Genomic DNA, 18929 nt, shown 5'->3' with positions numbered 1-18929 from the left:
TGCATTGAATATGTTGGTTGGAAAGTCTTCCTCACAAAAGCATTTAAGTAATCAAGTTTCTTACTTAGGCTCTGTTTTTAAAAGCAATATTTTGAAATTCTATTTAGTAATTCCCACAAAAACTTGGGGGAATGGGATTGATGCCCAATGTGTGGTGAGCTTGTGTTGAAGGAAAAGGTGAATTGAAGATGAATGATAAGGCAAATTGTTAAGCATTTGTTTCCTTCAAGGCACGTTAATTACTCCAACTTCTAGTGACCCATAAATTAACTTTCATTCAATATTCTATTTACCCTTCTCCTTTCATAGTATCTCTGCATTAATGGAGGGTGAATCAACATCAATCCCATTTCACCTTTCTTTCAAGCTAATACAATTTTCCAATAATAGGGTTCACTTTTATATATATTCTGCATTCATTTTTTCTTAACCACATAGATTAAATTACTAATTATGGAATTTAGATATAAAATGATTGATTAGTGGTGGGTAATTTTGAAGTGCAGTTTAAAATAAGAGGTGGAGCTTAAGAGATGTAATAAGGAAACATGATTAGAATTCAAACACATGTCCTGCACATTGAGCTGCTAATGGATTTATTGCATTCCATTGACTTATATATATATAAAATCATAGTGGAATTAGCACTTTGAGGCACACATCTTATCCAATAACATGCAAAATTATATAATAAATCAACAAAAGATTACAACCATATGCTATAAAATTCATACCAACCAATTACAAGTGACAAATGTGTCTAATAGCTCAGATTGCTTTGAATTACACCCATTATTGCCAATAATATTTAGAAAATATTTAAATTATTAATATTGATATAATTAAAGTGTGTAAAATGAATGAACAAATTTTCAATGTAAATAATCAATTGAATTGGTTTAATTCTTTTAGATGGTATTAACCAATTTCAATTTAAATCTTTTATTAAGTTATCTATAAATATCCAATTTTGTAAATTTTACATATCAAATATTCAATTAAAATATGGATTGAGTATTGAATAAAAATACTTTTTTTATATATGACTTTGACAATTCATCTTTCAAAATATGTTTTTAATAGAAAATGCCAAAACAGTAACAGAAACTAGTTAAGAAACTAGTTAGGGTGCGCATTCAGTTGGTTTAATTTAAAATTGAACCGAACTTAATAAATTGAAAATTAAAATTTTAGTATTTATAAAAATCAAACCGAATTGATTTTAGTTAAAATTGAATCGAATCGAATCGATCTGATTTAGTTCAATTCGATTTGATTTGATCGATTTGAATTTTTAATAAATCTTTTATTTTTTACCCTTTATTTTTAGTATTTTAAAATTTAATTAGAATATTTTAATATTAATATGATTTAATCTCTTTATATTATTGAAAATAATATACTATTATCACTAATTGGTTCGATTTATTTTTTTTTTGATTTTTTTTTATTAAAATCGAATCAAATTGAAATAATTAAAATTTTTAAAATTAAGAACTGAATCGAACCGAAATAAATAAAAAATTTAATTAAAATATTAAATTAATTTAGTTTGATCGATTTTTTTGATTTGAACTCTGCTAAGAGATAATCTTTATAATGACAAACTGAATTCAAAGAGAAGCATAAATTGCATAACTATTTTTCATGAAACTTATAGCCTTTAGGGCAATCTTCAAAAAAACGGAACTTCTCTATCAGCTAGTGGGTTGGGTATATAGCAAATCTCATTTGGTAATTTACGTGCATCTTCCTAATGGTTGTTTCCCATGAAATTTAGCACAAAATCTGAAGAAAAAAAATTACAATTTGATCTATAAATTTTTTTTTTATTAATTTATCAACTGATTTTAAAAATTACATTAAAATGTTATTAAAATTTTAAAAATCTATTAATTAATTTATCATTTAATTTTAATAGTTAACTGTTATAGAAAAGTTTATAATATTCTCAATAAGTCAATGTAAAATAATTAATTAGTAGATATTTTTATAAAATTAAAAAATAATTAAAAAATTTTTGTATAAAATAAAAATTAAATAATATAATATTTAAGGATTAAAACTAATAAAAGTATTAAATTATAGATTTTTTCAAATCTCAAAAATATTTTAATATATTTTTAAAATTAAATAATTAATTAATAAGTTTTATATTAATTTTTCTATACCAGATCGATTTGAAAGTAAATTTCTGAAATCAGAATGAAAAATCTATGGGATTTAGGCAATAAGCCTGCCACATTGTCTAGCTTTACATTTTATTTTGTTTCTTTCTTTCTTTCTTATATATATTAGGGGTACTTGAGTTTGAAGAAGTTTTGTATCCATGGGCATAGCCCAAGATGTGTTGGGGGTCTTTAGTATTGATCTCTGAAATGTGTATTTGGGCTATGAGTCCATTTCATTTCTTTCCATTCAACTTGCAAATTTTAATTTATCAAGCAAGGGCCTCAAGGCCTCAAGGCCTCAAGTGTTTGAGATCCAAAGGCTTCAACAAGGTAAAGGAAATTGTCCAAGTTCTTTTTAGAGCCTCTAATCGAGAGATTAATTCAATATAAATGTTTCTTAATACATATGAGAGATTTTATATTCTATTTTTTTAATATTTAATTTTAATTTTAAAAAAAAATTTCTATTTTATCCGTGAAAAAAAAAGGAAAAACCTATTCCTCTTTTCAATTTATAAAATTAATTATTAATAAAAGAAAGTTTATAGGTGCACCTACCTCCAACCAATAAATAATTAATAAAAAGGTTTGATGAGCTAATATGATTAAGTTGGCCATCAATCTGGGTGGCTGATTGCAAAATTAGTTGAAGAATGGGACAACTGATAAAGACAAAATATACTCATTTCATTTTATGATTTTTATTTTTTAATTATTTTAAAAATATTATTTATTTTTTTACACTATAATATAAAATATTATAATTCTTTAATTTTATTTTATTATTAAATTTTTTGAAATATTTTTTAATATTTAATAAATTTTAATATTTTTTAAATATAATATAATTAAAAAATAATTTTTTTAATATGTATAAAAAAATAAAATAAATAAAAATTATAAAATAAAAGGAGTATTACATTTATCAGTAAAAAATCACCTTTTAAACTATATTAATGGGAAGTTATTAAAAAAATAATTAAAAATTTTCAATCATAAAAAATTATAATATTTTTTAATTATCTGTTTAACATCATCTAAAAATATATAATTTTTTTTTATTTTTATAAAAAAACAACAATTTTTGTCCATCAAACTACAATATTAAATAGTGACTTAAAAAAATCCACACCAACTACTATAAGATTCGGATGCTATATTTTGTCATTCTCCCTACGTCTTTTCTGATTAAAATTTTTGTATATTTTATCAATTTAATATAATTTCTTAAAACTTAATAAAATTATCCAAAAATATATAATTGATAGTTTAATAAATAAAAAAATATATTAAAATAAAATATTTTCATTAATGAATAATTTCATCACAAAAGATATAAAAGAAAAGAGAAACACCCACATAAGATCCAAGCATCCAGCATCTAGGGAAATTCACAAATGGGGTAAATTTAACAACACAGTAATTAAAATTCAAATTACAATACAACAGAATCCCTAGCCACATTAACGGCATTGGAGAATTATTGAGGATAGGCTTCAATAATGGATGTTAAAGCTGGAATCTTTATGATATTATAGCGAGGAAACCCACCTTTCTCCAATAATTTCTTCCATTCAATTTCAGTCCTCTCTTTTCCACCAGAGGAATGTGCAATCATCACCAGATCAAGCACCAATCCTGTGTCTTCAAACACTTCATTTCCCTCTGGTTTCAGAATTACTTCAACTATTATCACCTTTCCTTCTCTCTCAGCAATCGCTTTCCTGCAATTTTTCAATATCTTCACACAGTCTTCATCTCCCCAATCATGCAATATCCACTGCAATAACAAGTATTTCTCAACTTTCTAATGTTTCGTGATTTTTAGATAGCTGCAATAAGGCCTAAGTGAAAAAACAAAGAAGAAGAAGAAGAAGAAAATGGGATTTTACCTTGATGATAACAGCATCAGCATTTGGAATGGCCTCAAACATGTCACCACCAACATGGGTCACCCCATTGTACTCAGGTGCTGTAGCAACAACATGAGGTAAATCAAAGTTGATTCCTTTGATGTGTGGATGTGATTTAACAATCTCAGACACCAAATTTCCAGTCCCACCTCCCACATCAACCACTGATCCAATACAACCAAACCCATCTTTGTATCCTTCTAAAATTGCATGTATCGTTACTCTGGAAGTAGAAGCCATCCCACTATTGAACATGGAGTTGAACTCAGGATTTTGTGAAGCAAACTCAAAAACCTCACTCCCATGTTCCTTCTTAAAGGCAAAGCCACCTTCTTTCACACTTTGGCTAAAACGATGCCAGGGATCCATCATCAAAGGATGATTCTCCAGTAGAAACAAGGGTGCCAGGGACTTATCAGAGTCATTTACAAGCCATCTAGAAACGTGGGTCAGCCCGTATAGAGTCTCTCCGCCGTCTGATGGACGATGAGCAGAGAAGATCTTGCGGCGGACCAGCAATCTCATGATGCGTGTGAGGTAGGAGATATCAGGGTGGGAAGAAGAGTCCATAGAGGAAGCTATTTGGGACATTGTGATTGGGGAAGAGTGAGAGTGCATGATATCAGGTATGCGAAGCTCCACAGCACATTTGAGAGCCATGGAGTCTGCAAAGGCAAACATGTGTTGCCACAGTTGAGCTTGGCCTCTCAGCAATTCCTCAGCTTCATGGAGTTGTTCCATTCTGTGTGTGTGTATATTTGGCCTTAGCAGGAAATTTATAGAAGGGTGGGTGTATGGCAAGAAAAAATTCTTGGATTTATTGTAGATGGGGCATGTGATCTATGGAATATCTCACGTCAGATGTGATCTATGGTGTATCTCAATTTAACCATTCTAACATTATTCATACTTTAAAAAACATTATTTGGTTTTTTTTTTCTACATTAATAGTATCACAATATCAATATATTTAATTTCTATAATTTTAAATATTTATATTATTTAAAAATTCAACTAAAATTAAAATAAATATTTTAATTGACTAACACTTTATTTGATAAAAAAACTAAAAAAATATATGAACAAAAGAATTTACAATTTGATAAACTCAATATAAAAAAAAACCTATGATTTTTAAAAAATCAAAGAAGTAGCAAACTAAAACTTTAAGAAGTGTCATTATCTTTCTTTTTCTTTGGATTCTGAAACTTGGATGATTATGAATAAAAAGGGTCAATCGTTTAGCAGCAACATGTCATGAGCTTATGTGTCAAGTCCATTGCAGTGTACAAAGCTCAGATCAGCTATATATATATGAACTCACAAAAAAAGGAAAAGGTTTGTACAGATCAGCAGCTACATAAGCAACTCCAGAGTAGATATTCACAGCACAGTATCATCTCAGTTGGAGAAACATGTCTTCAAGTTCAGATAGTAATAATAATAATAATAACTAATAATGACAATTACAATAATAACATTCTACTGATACAACAGATTGTATGCTGGCAAATTTTTTATTCTATGTACATCTTCTAAAGACAGCTCTCTCTCCAATTGTTCCCTTGTTACTTTCAAAACCTCCTGCAGAAATTAACAGCAGTTCAGAGGAGTTCCTCTGGATTCAGTAATGCTTGACAAATGATTTCAACAGAAACAGAACCAGCAGTGAAAGAATTAAAAGAAGCTTGCTTGATTTAAAACTTGTTGACTGTAAGATTTTAATGAAGAGAGAATTTATACATTAAACTCCATATAAGAAGCATGCATAGCAAGCCACTGAGCATCCATCAGTTCAAAAGCTGAGCAGAACAGTACATCAAAAGCAGTTTCATCTTCTGCAATTGCAGTTAAAAATAGCTTATTATAATCTGAGAGCAAATGGAGTTTCATATATCCAAGAACACGAGAGCGTCATACAACGTGGAGCTGTTGTCTCATTACCTCCCAGTAATTTAACAAAATTTATTCCTGGAAGAGATTTTGGTTTCTCTGCAAAGTAGACAAGAAGGAAAACTGTTGTAAATAACCACAGTAGTAGGTTTTAAGCAACAGAAGTGAGCATATATAAACTTGATGGAACTATAGCTATTAGAATGAAGCAACAGCTCAAAGTTAATCTAGTAATTTGACAATAGTATACAGTAATTATGCTTTAAAAGAAAAATAAAATCTCTTGGTGGAAAACTGTTCAAGAACTTAAATTGCATTGTCCTTGAATGAGTTATATTGTTCTGTCAATGCACAAGAGGTTATGATGAGAAGCAATGGTTCTCCTCCACGTTCCCAGTGTACTCAAACTGGGGGGCAACAATATTAAGAATCTTAGGTTCAATGGAAGTCCAGAGAATTCAACTTTCAAAACTAGTATAACAAGAGAACTAGAATGATCCATTTTCGCCTTATATTGAACATTCATTCTGGTGGTTTGTAACTTCCACTTCTCTGGTCCTCACTCCCAACCCCAACTTTTTTGTAACAAACATGATTTTACTAACCTGACTGTAAATCCAACATCTGGATCAACATAAATGAAACATTAATGCCAGCAACAGCAAATGGATATTCCCAAGTTGCTCGCTCTCCACCCTGCTTGAACAATAACCTACGAAAGGATACCTTCATTTTGTATTTTCATACAATCAGTAATAATCATAGCTCACTTTCTGTGTAAATTCAGGCATTAGGGATTAAGGAAAAAAGATCACAGAATAGGTTCAAAGAAGGGGAAAAATAGATAAGAAATAGTTGCATGAATCCTTGAGATTGTGAAGAAGGCATACCGGATAAGTCCTGGCAAAAAACAGCAAGTTTTCAAGAGAAATAAATCCACAGCCCCTAAGGACAAAAGTTAACTCATTATGAGAGAAAAATGTCTAAATTCCAAAATGCAGAATGAAGTCAAAATAAAGAATAGTGTTTAATTTTATTCATAAATTTTGCTTCTGTTCTTTAGCAAACCCCCTCCCCTATTCTAATGCACTAGGGCAATAAGATCTTAGGTTCAAACCTAAGCACAGAGTGAGGAAGGGTGTTTGGAGTGCCGAGTAATTCTCTTGGTGCTAAAGTGAGGCATAATGGAATTGCTTCTTTGGCATAATAGATGTAATCCTTTCTCAAGTGATTTTCAATGCATGCCAAATGAATTAATGGAAACTTCTATATCAGTACTCCTCTATTTGTGATACTGAAGTAGTCAAGCTATCTAATTCTCTTATTTTCTATAAGTAACATACAAAAGAGGCCCACTTTAGTTATGAGAAAAACAGAGATAAATTTATAGAACTACCTAAAGTCAGTTGATGGATTAGCACCTTGCCACCCCATCTCTTTCCATTGCTCAGAGATCAGGCCTGTCAGAGCAACATCTGGAAAGGCTGCGTCCCACAATGATCTAAGAGCTTCCTGACAATGAGAAAGGAGACAAGTGACAAAGTATCAAAAAGCAATAACAAGTTGCAGAGACAACAAAGTTATAACTTTTATAAACATCTGCCCCCATCAAAAAAATCTCATGATAAAACAAAAATATGTGGATGAAATTATCATGAACTATTAGTTTATTAGTCATCTCCAAATGACAGCTAGATTCAGCATTCATGGAGGGAATGATTTAACAATGCTCTCCATCATGATAAAAACCTATGCACGAATTAACCCTTTTTCTGATCATATTCTCAAATGAAAAATAGAGGATATGGTTCACAAGTGCACCATCTAATATATTGAAAGAATCAAGAGAGTACTTGATGGTCAGGACGAGTCTCATCAAATGGTGTCTGCAATCGCTCTTGAAGCTTTTTAAGTCTTTTTTCCTGATAAGAGTTAAAATGGATCACAAATTTAGTGAAGAAGAGAATGAAAAATCAAGTAATGTTTGAGCACATATTCAAACTTCCATTAGACATTGCAATTTTTATGTTGTATGTTTCCCATAAAAATACTACTTATACTCTTCATCTCTGCACAACTTTGTTGATAAAATGAATTGTAAGTAGATTTTCATTTATACTTTTCTGTATGCATTGTCTAGGAGGGTTTGCCCTTCTTTGGCATGTGTAAGTGATACATTGAACTTGAAAAATAAATAACTGAAATTCATTGTCAATATCACAAGCTAGTACCCAAAAATTGAGGCCCTTGAAGAAAAGACAGCAAGGATTTAATTATTGGCGGTGCCTATTTACAATTACCCTTGTATAGACCAGCTACATTTGTTATTTGGTGGCACTCCGTGAATGAAAAATAAACTTAACATGTCATTGTCAAATACAAAAATGCATACAGACCAGCATAAGAATGCATATGCTCTTTCATATGGTATATGAGATTAGAGGGAAAAAATCGACCCATGATGAAATGGAAGAAGGAACATGTTTACTTATCATCTCTATTCACCTGAAAAGGAGTAAAATTCTCAAGAGATTTCTCAGGGCGTTTATTGGCTGAGCGATTGAAGAGCCCTGCTAACCATGCTCGTGGTCCGACCATAGCAGTAGCTACAACCACCAGAAACTGATTGGTAAAATAAGAAAATGGGCTTTAATGGAATGATTCAAATTTATAATAATATATCATAATCTTATCTTAGGTAATATTATTGATAAAGCCTGAACTTAGTAGTTTCACTATAAAAAATCCATTGTTTCTTCCAGTCTCTACATCCAGAGACAGGGAGAAAACAAGGTGATGTAAATAACAGAAATCAAGTTTTGCACATCATTATGTTCAAGTTGGAAACCAAGAATATCAAAAAAGCTACCGTTAGTCAACGAATAATTATTATTACTTTTCAAAGTAAAAGAAATAAACTATTATATTGCAACCTTGGAACCAATTTGGATTCTGAAAATATTATTCCTGTTCACTTCATATTGAATTTAATCATGGGAATGTTATTCTTGTTTACTTCGTATAGAATTTTATCATGAGTAGTTCATTTCATGATTTCTAAAGCACAATACTGTCAGTGTCATCATTGACTTGTTGGTATAGCAGCTTGCCAAAGGACTAGAGAGTACAGAGGTTGAGAATTCAAAGCAGTCCATGTAATCTCCGAAGACAGGAGCTATTTCTAACTAGGTTTAAGCTACATACCAATGTAAAGAAGAATAAACAAATAAAAATAAGCTACATCTAGGTAAAATAAAAATAACTTGGTGCGTAATTGCAGAAAAATTATATAATATATATGGGAAAACTATGATATAACTTCAACCAAGTGTTGATATAAAAATCTGAGAATTTACTTACTAAAACATTGAGTTAGCTGTGAAATTACGTGAGTGGAATTGTAAGACCATTCCAACTCTTCATTCCTCTTCTCCGATCTCCAATAAACTTCATCCTCATCAACCTACATTTGAATTTTGAATGGATATCATAGTATCAAATGGTTGCATCATACAAAAGACTGCACACATATTGGTATATTGACAAAATCATGAAGAGTAATTGCTCTCCAAATTGAAGTTTAATTATCTGATTTACTTAATTGAAATTTTGAAATAAGAAAACTAAACTCAATCATATGCGCAGTGGCATTGTCCTCAAGCAGGCTATACAGTGACAAAAAAAAAATCATCGCATGGATAGCTTTTAAGCTATTTGGAGGTTGGAGACTATCTAAAGGTCACAGAAATTACAAAACCAATTCAAATAATACAGACAATAAACAACTTCAAGAACCGCATAGCCTTTTTGAGACATAAATTCATCAGCAAATATTTTAGCAGGCTCTTGATAACTTAGGAATTCAATTACTTAAGAAAGACAAAGTATTAGAAGACTCTTGATGATAAATAGCAAGAAACTGTAAAAAAAAATGTTATTGAAGGCAGAAGTGCATATAAGCAGGGAAAATCAATGGCAATACTAAGTACACGAATTATGACTAATTGGTTAGCTAACTGAAGGCACAATGAAGTTGCAAGAAATTGACAATAAACACAAAATTTCCATAAATGCCACTTCTAACTGGTTCTAAACTATCGAGATTAGCCTCTGGAAAGAAACAGATAGAAAGAGTAAGTGAGAATTTTACTCTGCGAAGAGAAGAGCAAGAGGGAAAACATTGTCTACTCTTCTTCAATCTCATGAGGTGACCAAAAATTAAAGTTTCATTCTTGTTACGCTTTTAAACCGAAAGCTAAAGCCAAAAAGACAAAATGGTAATGAAAAAATGGGTGACATATGATTGCAATCAACCCATGCTCACCTATTATTCAACCTCCCATCATAGTTTCTCCCCATTGTGAGAGAAAGAGAGTCAAGAAAAGCAATGATGGATTAAAAACAGAGACACCCAGAAACCAACTTTGAGAGAGAGACAGAGAGAGAGATTAACAGCGCAATCAATGGGATCTTTATGCATTAACTTTTCACTGCAAAAGGCTAGTTACATAAAATAAAGATGGAAAATTTTGGGAAAAAGTGGGGCATGTGTCTCTTCAATATAATAACAATGGCAAACAAATGTCAAATTACAACCAACATAGAATTTACAAAAACAAAGAAAGGGGGAAAAGGAATTGCACAAACACAGAAGTTATAGAAAAGAATAATAATAATAATAAAAAAATACCTTCTATGCCATTTGAGAAAACGGCATGGTGTTGGTGATTGGGTTGTTTGATTGAGGATGGCTAATGGGACAAAGTAATGTTGGGGGACCAGAACCAGGAGGAAATGAAGAGAATGGAATTGAAGAAAGAGGGAAAGAAGGAGATGGAAGAGAAAAGGAAGAATGGCCATTTTTTTACACAGATATTTTGGAATTCATACAAGCAAATAATGGCTTTACAGGGAAATGGTGTCACCAAGTCAGGACCAGCCAATTTCCTATAATTTTGGCTACATCATAGCTGAGCTCTCAGGTCATTTTGGCATTCCCAATTTTGGATGGACTCAGCTTTGGCCCAACACATTTTTTTTTTAGTTGGATAACTCATAACTATAATCAACTGTAATCATTTTTCAGCTGGAACACCTTTGAGACCAAAATTCCCATCATACTCTTCTAATAGAAAATAAATTATAACCCTTATAAAATTGAGATGGCATGGCTTCATTCTCCATTGCAGTGGTTTCAAGTTGTATGAAATATATTTAAATAGAACTTTAAAATTTTTAAACATTAATATATACGTTTTAATTATAAAATTGTAAAAATGGCGTTCAAACAATTAAAAAAACATTTTTATATGGGAATTATGAATTGTACTCGCCTTTTTATAATGATAAGATAAAAATAAAAATAAAAATGTTAGATATTAAAAAATGAACATGAACTCTGTGATTACACAAAGAAAGGCATGATTACAGTACAAGGGAAAATTGGCAAAATTAAAAAACTAAACTAAAAAAAACATGGACTACCCTGTAAATCCTAATTAACCTACAATAGTTACAGTAATACGACAGATAATTAAACAATTAGTTTAAGTAAAGATCATGGTACAGGATAAGACTTGTTTCTACACATGCACTTATAAGCCATGGGACAAGTCTCAGCTTCTTCAAGTGATGCACACACAAAGCTCACCATTACTAGCCTGCATGGTGAGCATGACCCACATGCATGGGAACAATCAGGCAAGCTTGACCCAGCAATCTGCACAGTGTCAGGTCCTCTACTCTTTGTTGCCCTTATTTCTCTGTAGAAATTTGGATTTTCCATTGCCACTTCTTTTGGTGAAGAATGGCGATGCCCATGGCCTGTTAAAAAGAACAAATCTTTCATCAGAATATATTCATCTAAAAATAATAAATAAAAAACCAACGAGAGAGAGAGAGTTACGTGTTCTAGGCCTGCCAATGTGCCTTGCAGGAGTTACAGCAGGAAGACAAAGAAGAGCAATGACTAAGAGAGCAACACAACCACAACTGATCTTCATGGCTTTTTTTTTTTTTTATGAAATATGTATGATGTTTGCTAAGTGTTTTTCTGTGTGTTCCTTTAAGTTAGCTAGTGTGTAAGAATATGCAATAAAAGAGAAAAACTGGGATAAGGGATGAGGAAGCAGAATTGAAATATATAAAGGGTGGCGAAGATGAAGATGAGAAAGAGAGAGAGAGAGAGTACATTGAAGCAAATCACAGGCAAGAGAGGGTGGTGATGATGATGATGAAGGGTGATGAGAGAAGTTCACATGAAAAAGGGTGCACAATAGTCACAGGACTGAAGCAATAGCTATTAGTTAGCCAGCTTTAATAAATTTAGAAGAAAAGAAATTTAAATTAGGTGATTCATGAAGAGAAGCCATGGAAGAATTTAGTGAATTCAAAATGTTTGTTTTACGTGAACCTCTGACTCGAAAGTACGAAGACAATACATATATAGACATAAATGCATGGGAGGGATTTTCAAATTTTCTTGAATTTTTTGAAGAGATTCATTAAAATCTTTATAATAACAATAAATTGGGTACTGAGGATTTAATGTGATTACCATTAATGTTTTGCTGCACCTATTCCATGAGCATCCTTGGACCACCTTTACTGTGCTCTTCTCTTCCCCTCTCTCTCTCTTGAAATATTTCCAAACGAAAACTTAGCTTAAATTCATATATATTTGCCATTTATTTTGTGGGGTCTTTCATTCTTGAATTTTTCAACGAAAATAACTATGTTCCAGCTCCATGATTTATAGATGTTTATTGATTGATTGAGTTTCATCTCCAAAACATATCACCATGTACAATTAACTCTTTATGTTGATTTTTTTTAAATAAAGTTTTAATTTGGACAAATTGATTATAGAAATATTTAAGTATTTGATTTTAAAAATACAGAAATCGATCTATTAATTATACTAAAACTTTAAAATTAAAATGTAATTTATCTAAAAATTTATAACAATTAAATATATTAATCTCATTGGTTTATTTAGAATAGTTTTTTTTTAGCAATGCTATTCCTACAAATTAGCTTCCATAAGCATATTGAGTATGTCCTATAAGCTTAAAACATTGGCTAATGTGAAAAATTATAGAATATAGTAAGACGTTACAAGAGAGTGAATTTAATTTTAATGTAATTTTAATCCGTCAATACATTTTTAAATTTAATAGTATATATGTCAATTTAATAATTTAGTTTACATATTATATATTATTATAATTATTTTAATCCAAACATTTAATTTTTAAATAATGCCCAATATTCATGTTTGACCAGATAATTTTTAAAATTAAAATTAAATAATTTAATTATTAAATATATATAATTTACATATTTAATTGTGATAAATTTTATTTTACAGTAATAATTATAAATATTTTAGAATAATTATATTATTTAATTTAAAATAACTACATATATAAAATAATTAAAAAAATAATATATCTATTATAAAATCTTTATAATTAATAGTTATATATGTAATACCCGGCTAGATTCCAGTATCGGAATTCCTACCGTCCGGTGGAATCTCGGATGTCGGAAGTCTCTAGTAGGGTAAAACCATGTTTTTATAAAATGTTTTAATGAGTTTTATGTTTTAAGCATGAAAGAAAATGAGTTTTTGCATGAAAATAGCATTGGAGGAAAACTCAGGTTCGGCCGCCGAACCTTAAGTTCGGCCGCCGAACATGCATGCGTTGCGGGTGTGCTTTAGGCCCCCCCCGAAAGCATAAGTGAGGGAAGTCCAGGTTCAGCCGCCGAACCTCAAGTTCGGCCGCCGAACATGGCATGCATGCGGAGGCACATTCGGCCCCCGAACGTGGTCTGGCCAGCCACTATAAAAGGGTCCCTTAACCGAAAACGGGCGAGCTTTTTCCCCATTTTCGGCCAAGGTGAGTCTCCGTCGCCCCTCACCCATCTTTGGCGTCTTTCCTCTAAATCTTTCAAGATTTTCATTTGTTTTAGCCTTGTTTTGAAGATTTGAGCATTTGAGCAAAGTTTTGGAGTTTGGAGGTTCAAGAACCCAATCTCTCCCAACTTCGAATTTAGGTCGTCTCTCTCTCGATCTTCAAGAGGTAAGAGCCGATCTTAAGCTCATTGCATGTTTTAAGTAAGTTTTAAGTAGATCTATAGGATAGAATGCATGTTTAGGTTATGGTTATGTTTTTGGAGTTTATGGGTATAAATGTATGTTCATGAACAATGTGGATGCTTGATGTGTTGTAGATGGGGTTTATGATGGTTTGAGGCCCCTAGGAACATGTATGCTTGTGTATGTGTGTTGTAGAATAGGTTTGATGCATGTTTGGAAGGTTTGGAGGCGAAATGTGCAAAGGAAGCCAAGTTTCTGCCCTTTGGCAGAAACCAGGTTCGGCAGCCGAAGGACTTTCGGCCGCCGAACATGGCTGGGGAGGCAGCCTTTCGGCTGCCGAAGCTTGCCCCCGAAAGGAGACTTTCTTCTCTGTCTGGCAGTTTCGGCCGCCGAAGGTGCCGCCGAACATGCATGAGTTTCGTCTCTGTCTGGGAGTTTCGGCCGCCGAAGGTGCCGCCGAACCTGCCTGACTTTCGGCTCTGGAGGGACTTTCGGCCGCCGAACCTGCCGCCGAAAGTGCCCTGTCCAGGCCTCCTTTGCATGTTTTTCTATGGTTGTTTCATGATGTTTTAGGGGGTTTTTGGGGAGTAGTTTATAGTTGTGTTCAGGTATGTTTGGTCACTCATTTGAGTCCACCTGTGTAGGTTCGGACCCGAGAAACTGAGGACCCCAGCAGTGAGTTCAGCTGCTTCGGTGTTGTCAGAGTCTGCCAGAGGTGAGTGGAACTAAACTTAATCTTTTAAATTAAATGTTTTATCATGTTTCATGCATCATGATTATGCAATAGGATGATTGCATTAGTTTCACGAATATGCCGCATTGCATCGATTGTTGTTGATGTGGGTGAATGTTGGATGACCCAATTAGTCCATGACAGGAAGACCATGACCCCATTCTACGGCCTGGCACAGAGTAAGGAAAGACCAGGATCCCATTCTACAGCCTGGCACGGTTATGGGACTCGAAGACCAGGAGCCCAGAGGAGGCCCTGGGGTAATGGTAAGTAATGTATGTTATGACAGGAAGACCAGGACCCCATGTTACGGCCTGACACAGAGTTAGCTTGGACTAATTGGTGACAAGTTCACCCAACCCTTATGTGAATTGTCTGAGTTATGATGCATTTCATTGGAGCATAGTGTTAATATGTTTTATAGTTCTACTCACTGGGCTTTTAGCTCACCCCTCTCCCTTTTACCCCCAGGCTTGCAGGTACAGAATAGAAGAGGAGGTCGGTTAGAGTAAAGCTTGTATATGTAATAGATAGAATGTGGACATGACAAATCGTAGAACGATGTAATGTAAAAGTACAGTATAGTTATGTAATGATGTTTATGGATATTAGAGGTGTACTTGACCATAGAATGTTGTTATCCCTTCTAATGCATGATCTTGGATATTTTATGTCATTTATGCAACCAACTCAACATATGTTATGTCACCCTTTTGGGGGCACTGATGAGATCCCACAGAGGGATCAATGTTTAGGATTTATATTATTTACAGTGCATGCACAGGTTGAGTATGGTTGATGTATATGGAAAGAAAAGTTTTAATTTTTATGGATGTTGTCGATTATGTATGGGATTAAGCAGGTTCATAGGATGCATGTTAGGCTTGCTACGGGTCCCGGCAGCCTTAAGTCGACCTGGATCCTAGCGCCGGTAGCGGTCCGATTTTCGGGTCGTTACAATATATATATAATAATTAAAAAATAATATATTTATTATAAAATCTTTTCATTTACTTTTGAAATTATCTACTATATATTTAATCATTAAATTATTATTATTTTTAGAATTAAATATATTATTTAATTATAATATACGTATGAATTGATATTATTTATATATATATAATTAATTTATATTTAAAAAATAATTATAAAATATTATATTTGACATTTTATTTAAACTCTTATATTTTAATATTATAAAATTAATTAAAGTTACATTTAAATATAAACATTGGATAATAAAATAAAATTTAAATATTTAAATTAAAATAATGTAAACCTTATGTTTTTTTAGTTATTTAGTTATTGATTTATATAAAAGTAATAATAATATCAAATTGAGATATATTATTAAATTTAAAAATTTAGTTAAAATTATATCAAAATATAAAAATGAAGCTAGTTAAATTAAAATTAAAACATAAAAACGTGCAAACATTAAATTTTTTGGATCAATTGGCAACAAAAAATAAAGATAATTCAAAATTACATAAAAAATGCAAAGAGAAGTGTCAACTTTTTACTGTTAGAAAAAACAGTACTAAATAGGTGCAAGAGAGTAAGTTAAATATTAAATCTAAAAAAGTTAATTAGTTTTGGTAATATCTATGCTTACTTTTTTTAAAATAAAAATTAACTATATTTTACAGAATTTTTATATTTTATTATTATTTTTAAATGAGATTGAAGATCGAAAAAGTAGAATTTAAGATTTCTCATATTTACTCAGATACACTTACTATCGAACTAAGTTCGTAGTGTATTTTACTTTAAATTTTTTTAAATTAAATTTATTTTTCATAATCAATGATAGTATAGAAAATATATGATGTTAAAGAATAACAAAAATAATTCTAAAAATATATAAACATAATATAAAAAAATAAAAATTGAAATCTATAATATTTATATTATAAATTTATATGAATAATATATATTTCTGTAAAGTAATTATTTTGTAAAAAAATTATTAAATTAATAAAATATAGTGACATTTTCAAAGATATAAAAAAATTAACATGTAAAATATAAAGATAATAATATCTTTTTATAAATAAAAGAATAAAATATTATTTTCAATACATAATATATTAATTTAATAAAATAACATCAATATATATATAACAAAATAATGACTTTGCAAAATAAAGAATCACCATACATAAATTTATAATAAAAATATATAATTTTCATAAAATTTAATTATTTTTGTAATAAAGTAAATTTACTTTATTTTAATTCAAATAACCATAGAAATACCCATTAGTTTTAATTTAATTCATTATATGATATCTATTGAGATTTTAAGTTGTTAAAATTCATGTGAGATTTTTTAGTTATATTTTAGTTGTATAATGCCACCATAATCAATAAATTTTATAGATTATTTGGTCTAAATACATTTCTTTTCAGTTTCCTACTCTAAAAGCCAAGAGTTTTTTTTTTTTTTTTTTTAAATCATGTAAAAAAAATAAAAATCATGCATAATCAAAAATATTTTTGAATTCAGAATAAGTGACATACTTATTTTGGGAGGTTTCAGATTTCATCCCATCCCCTTATAAAAAAAAAAACTTCTATCAAGCTATTTCTCTTTTTTTAGGGGAAAAAAATAACATGGAATAAAATTTACTAAGTGCATTATTAAAGCAATGATATAGTTGGATATTCCTAAATTTAGTATATATTTGGAGGGGCTTAGCAAATATCTACAATTTGAATAACTTTTTGCCAATAAAAACAAGGTAAAAATGACTTGGGTGTCCAAAATAGAAAAGAGAGTTACCTAACAGCCAAGCAAAAATGCCCAATATTGCTTCATGTCCACACACATGTAACAATGTACTTAATCAATGGTGGAAATTTTCCTTCCACGTCCAAGATTTTTGGCTGAGAAAGAGAAGAGCCTTCCTTTTTTCTTCTCCTTTCCCTTATGGAATATGGTCACCTCAAGGTCCACCCTTCCTCTGACCTTGGGCAGCAGCAATGGAAAATCCACCACCTTACCAGCCAAAATATGTGATGCTGAACAGTAATAATTCAACAAACCTAAGAGCTCCTCCCCAGAGGAGAAATGTTCCTAGGTACCACTCAAGCGATCCTGGTAAATCCAAGGGAAGCTGTTGCCTAAAATGTTTGTGTTGTTGCTTTATCTTCTGGTTTCTGTTGATCATCCTTCTTGGTGGTGCTGTTTATTATCTTTACATTGTGTTGCAGCCTGAAATCCCTCGCTATAATGTTAAAGGTTTCGAGGTCAATGCTTTCAATATTCAGCATGATTTTAGTCTCCATACTGAACTTGCTGTTACTGTCAAATCTGAGAATCCAAACCAGCACATAGGTTTCCTATACGGAGAGGACAGCTCTGTTCTTGTAACATATAACGACTCTATTCTTTGTGCTGGAAAACTTCCCACCTTTCTTCAACCTCATGCAAATACAACTATTATTCAAATTCTTTTGAAAGGAAATAGTGAATTTGGTTCTTCTCTTCAAGAAGCTCTCATGCAAAATCGAGAAGCCGGAAAAATCCCTCTACTTGTTGAGGTAAAAGCACCTGTTGCTCTGGTCATTCAACAGTTCCCAACGAGACTAGTCACGGTTCTCGTCAACTGTTCTTTGGTGGTTGATAGCTTGTCAGCTAAAAAGGAAGCCAAAATTTTATCAAGTACTTATCACTATGGAGTGGAACTTTAAAATCCAAATACTTATCCCCCCTTTTCTTCTTCTTCTCCTTCTGCTTAATATTCTTGATGAAGCAGAAAAGGGTAATATCACTTGGACCCAATTGCTTCCCTCAGAAATGAAATCAAAATCATCAGAGGACTTGGCGATTGGATATCAAGGAAGTTCATCTTACAGACTAATATTTTCATATATCTGCAAGTTTAGATCATATAATATAGGCTCTCGTTGGAATTGGAATTCGTATGTGTTGTTTCTGGAGAGGATTTGTTGTCATACAGATGGCCACCTTATTATTGTTTGAACAATATAGAACTAGAAATGATCAATCTTTTATTCTTTTGCTTCTCTATTAGTATAGATTCCAATCACAAAGCAAGAAAATGTTACCTAATCATTAAAGATTCATGTTGAAAAATTCATCTGAATCA

The 18929-nt window shown here is 31.4% G+C and overlaps 3 protein-coding genes across 8 annotated transcripts; 1 reads left to right on the top strand and 2 right to left on the bottom strand.

Moving 5' to 3' along the window:
- Positions 1 to 3458: 3458 nt before the first annotated feature.
- LOC110629358 (xanthohumol 4-O-methyltransferase) lies at positions 3459 to 4936 on the bottom strand. The gene is made up of 2 exons (XM_021776285.2): positions 4064 to 4936; positions 3459 to 3951 (listed from the first exon to the last, which is right to left on the bottom strand). Exons 1-2 carry the CDS (start codon positions 4823 to 4825, stop codon positions 3652 to 3654), a joined length of 1062 nt encoding a protein of 353 aa, XP_021631977.1. The 5' UTR covers positions 4826 to 4936; the 3' UTR covers positions 3459 to 3651.
- Positions 4937 to 5402: 466 nt separating this feature from the next.
- Positions 5403 to 12340, bottom strand: LOC110630455 (ELMO domain-containing protein B). 6 transcript variants are annotated; one of them, XM_043949455.1, is made up of 11 exons: positions 11883 to 12340; positions 11628 to 11800; positions 9338 to 9440; positions 8483 to 8583; positions 7831 to 7899; positions 7399 to 7489; positions 6868 to 6922; positions 6583 to 6689; positions 6029 to 6076; positions 5828 to 5922; positions 5403 to 5668 (listed from the first exon to the last, which is right to left on the bottom strand). In XM_043949455.1, exons 1-11 carry the CDS (start codon positions 11977 to 11979, stop codon positions 5567 to 5569), a joined length of 1041 nt encoding a protein of 346 aa, XP_043805390.1. In that variant the 5' UTR covers positions 11980 to 12340; the 3' UTR covers positions 5403 to 5566. The 6 variants fall into 6 exon arrangements, with proteins under 6 accessions (XP_043805390.1, XP_043805389.1, XP_021633657.1 ...); XM_043949454.1 differs by having other exon boundaries at positions 6583 to 6703; positions 7374 to 7489; positions 11883 to 12336; XM_021777965.2 differs by lacking the exons at positions 11628 to 11800; positions 11883 to 12340 and adding an exon at positions 10668 to 11172 and having other exon boundaries at positions 6583 to 6703; positions 7374 to 7489; positions 8483 to 8599.
- Positions 12341 to 17569: 5229 nt separating this feature from the next.
- LOC110629775 (NDR1/HIN1-like protein 6) lies at positions 17570 to 18881 on the top strand. The gene has a single exon (XM_021776882.2). It carries the CDS (start codon positions 17800 to 17802, stop codon positions 18508 to 18510), a length of 711 nt encoding a protein of 236 aa, XP_021632574.1. The 5' UTR covers positions 17570 to 17799; the 3' UTR covers positions 18511 to 18881.
- The last annotated feature ends 48 nt before the right edge of the window (positions 18882 to 18929 follow it).

Source organism: Manihot esculenta, chromosome 13 (genome assembly GCF_001659605.2).
Source record: "Manihot esculenta cultivar AM560-2 chromosome 13, M.esculenta_v8, whole genome shotgun sequence".
In the NCBI taxonomy this organism is placed as follows: domain Eukaryota; kingdom Viridiplantae; phylum Streptophyta; class Magnoliopsida; order Malpighiales; family Euphorbiaceae; genus Manihot; species Manihot esculenta.
Note: the sequence above shows the minus strand (reverse complement) of the source record. Positions and strands in the feature narration are given on the sequence as shown.

What these genes read in the sequence shown, in the direction of transcription:
- LOC110629358 (XM_021776285.2), bottom strand. Translation starts at nt 4,825, where the DNA reads ATGGAACAACTCCATGAAGCTGAGGAATTGCTGAGAGGCCAAGCTCAA. An exon ending in CTGATGCTGTTATCATCAAG is followed by an intron (nt 3,952 to 4,063) that starts GTAAAATCCCAT and finishes TTGTTATTGCAG; the next exon opens with TGGATATTGCATGATTGGGG.
- LOC110630455 (XM_043949454.1), bottom strand. Translation starts at nt 11,979, where the DNA reads ATGAAGATCAGTTGTGGTTGTGTTGCTCTCTTAGTCATTGCTCTTCTT. An exon ending in CATTGGCAGGCCTAGAACAC is followed by an intron (nt 11,801 to 11,882) that starts GTAACTCTCTCT and finishes TCTTTTTAACAG; the next exon opens with GCCATGGGCATCGCCATTCT. An exon ending in AGAATTTTACTCCTTTTCAG is followed by an intron (nt 7,900 to 8,482) that starts GTGAATAGAGAT and finishes AACTCTTATCAG; the next exon opens with GAAAAAAGACTTAAAAAGCT.
- LOC110629775 (XM_021776882.2), top strand. Translation starts at nt 17,800, where the DNA reads ATGGAAAATCCACCACCTTACCAGCCAAAATATGTGATGCTGAACAGT.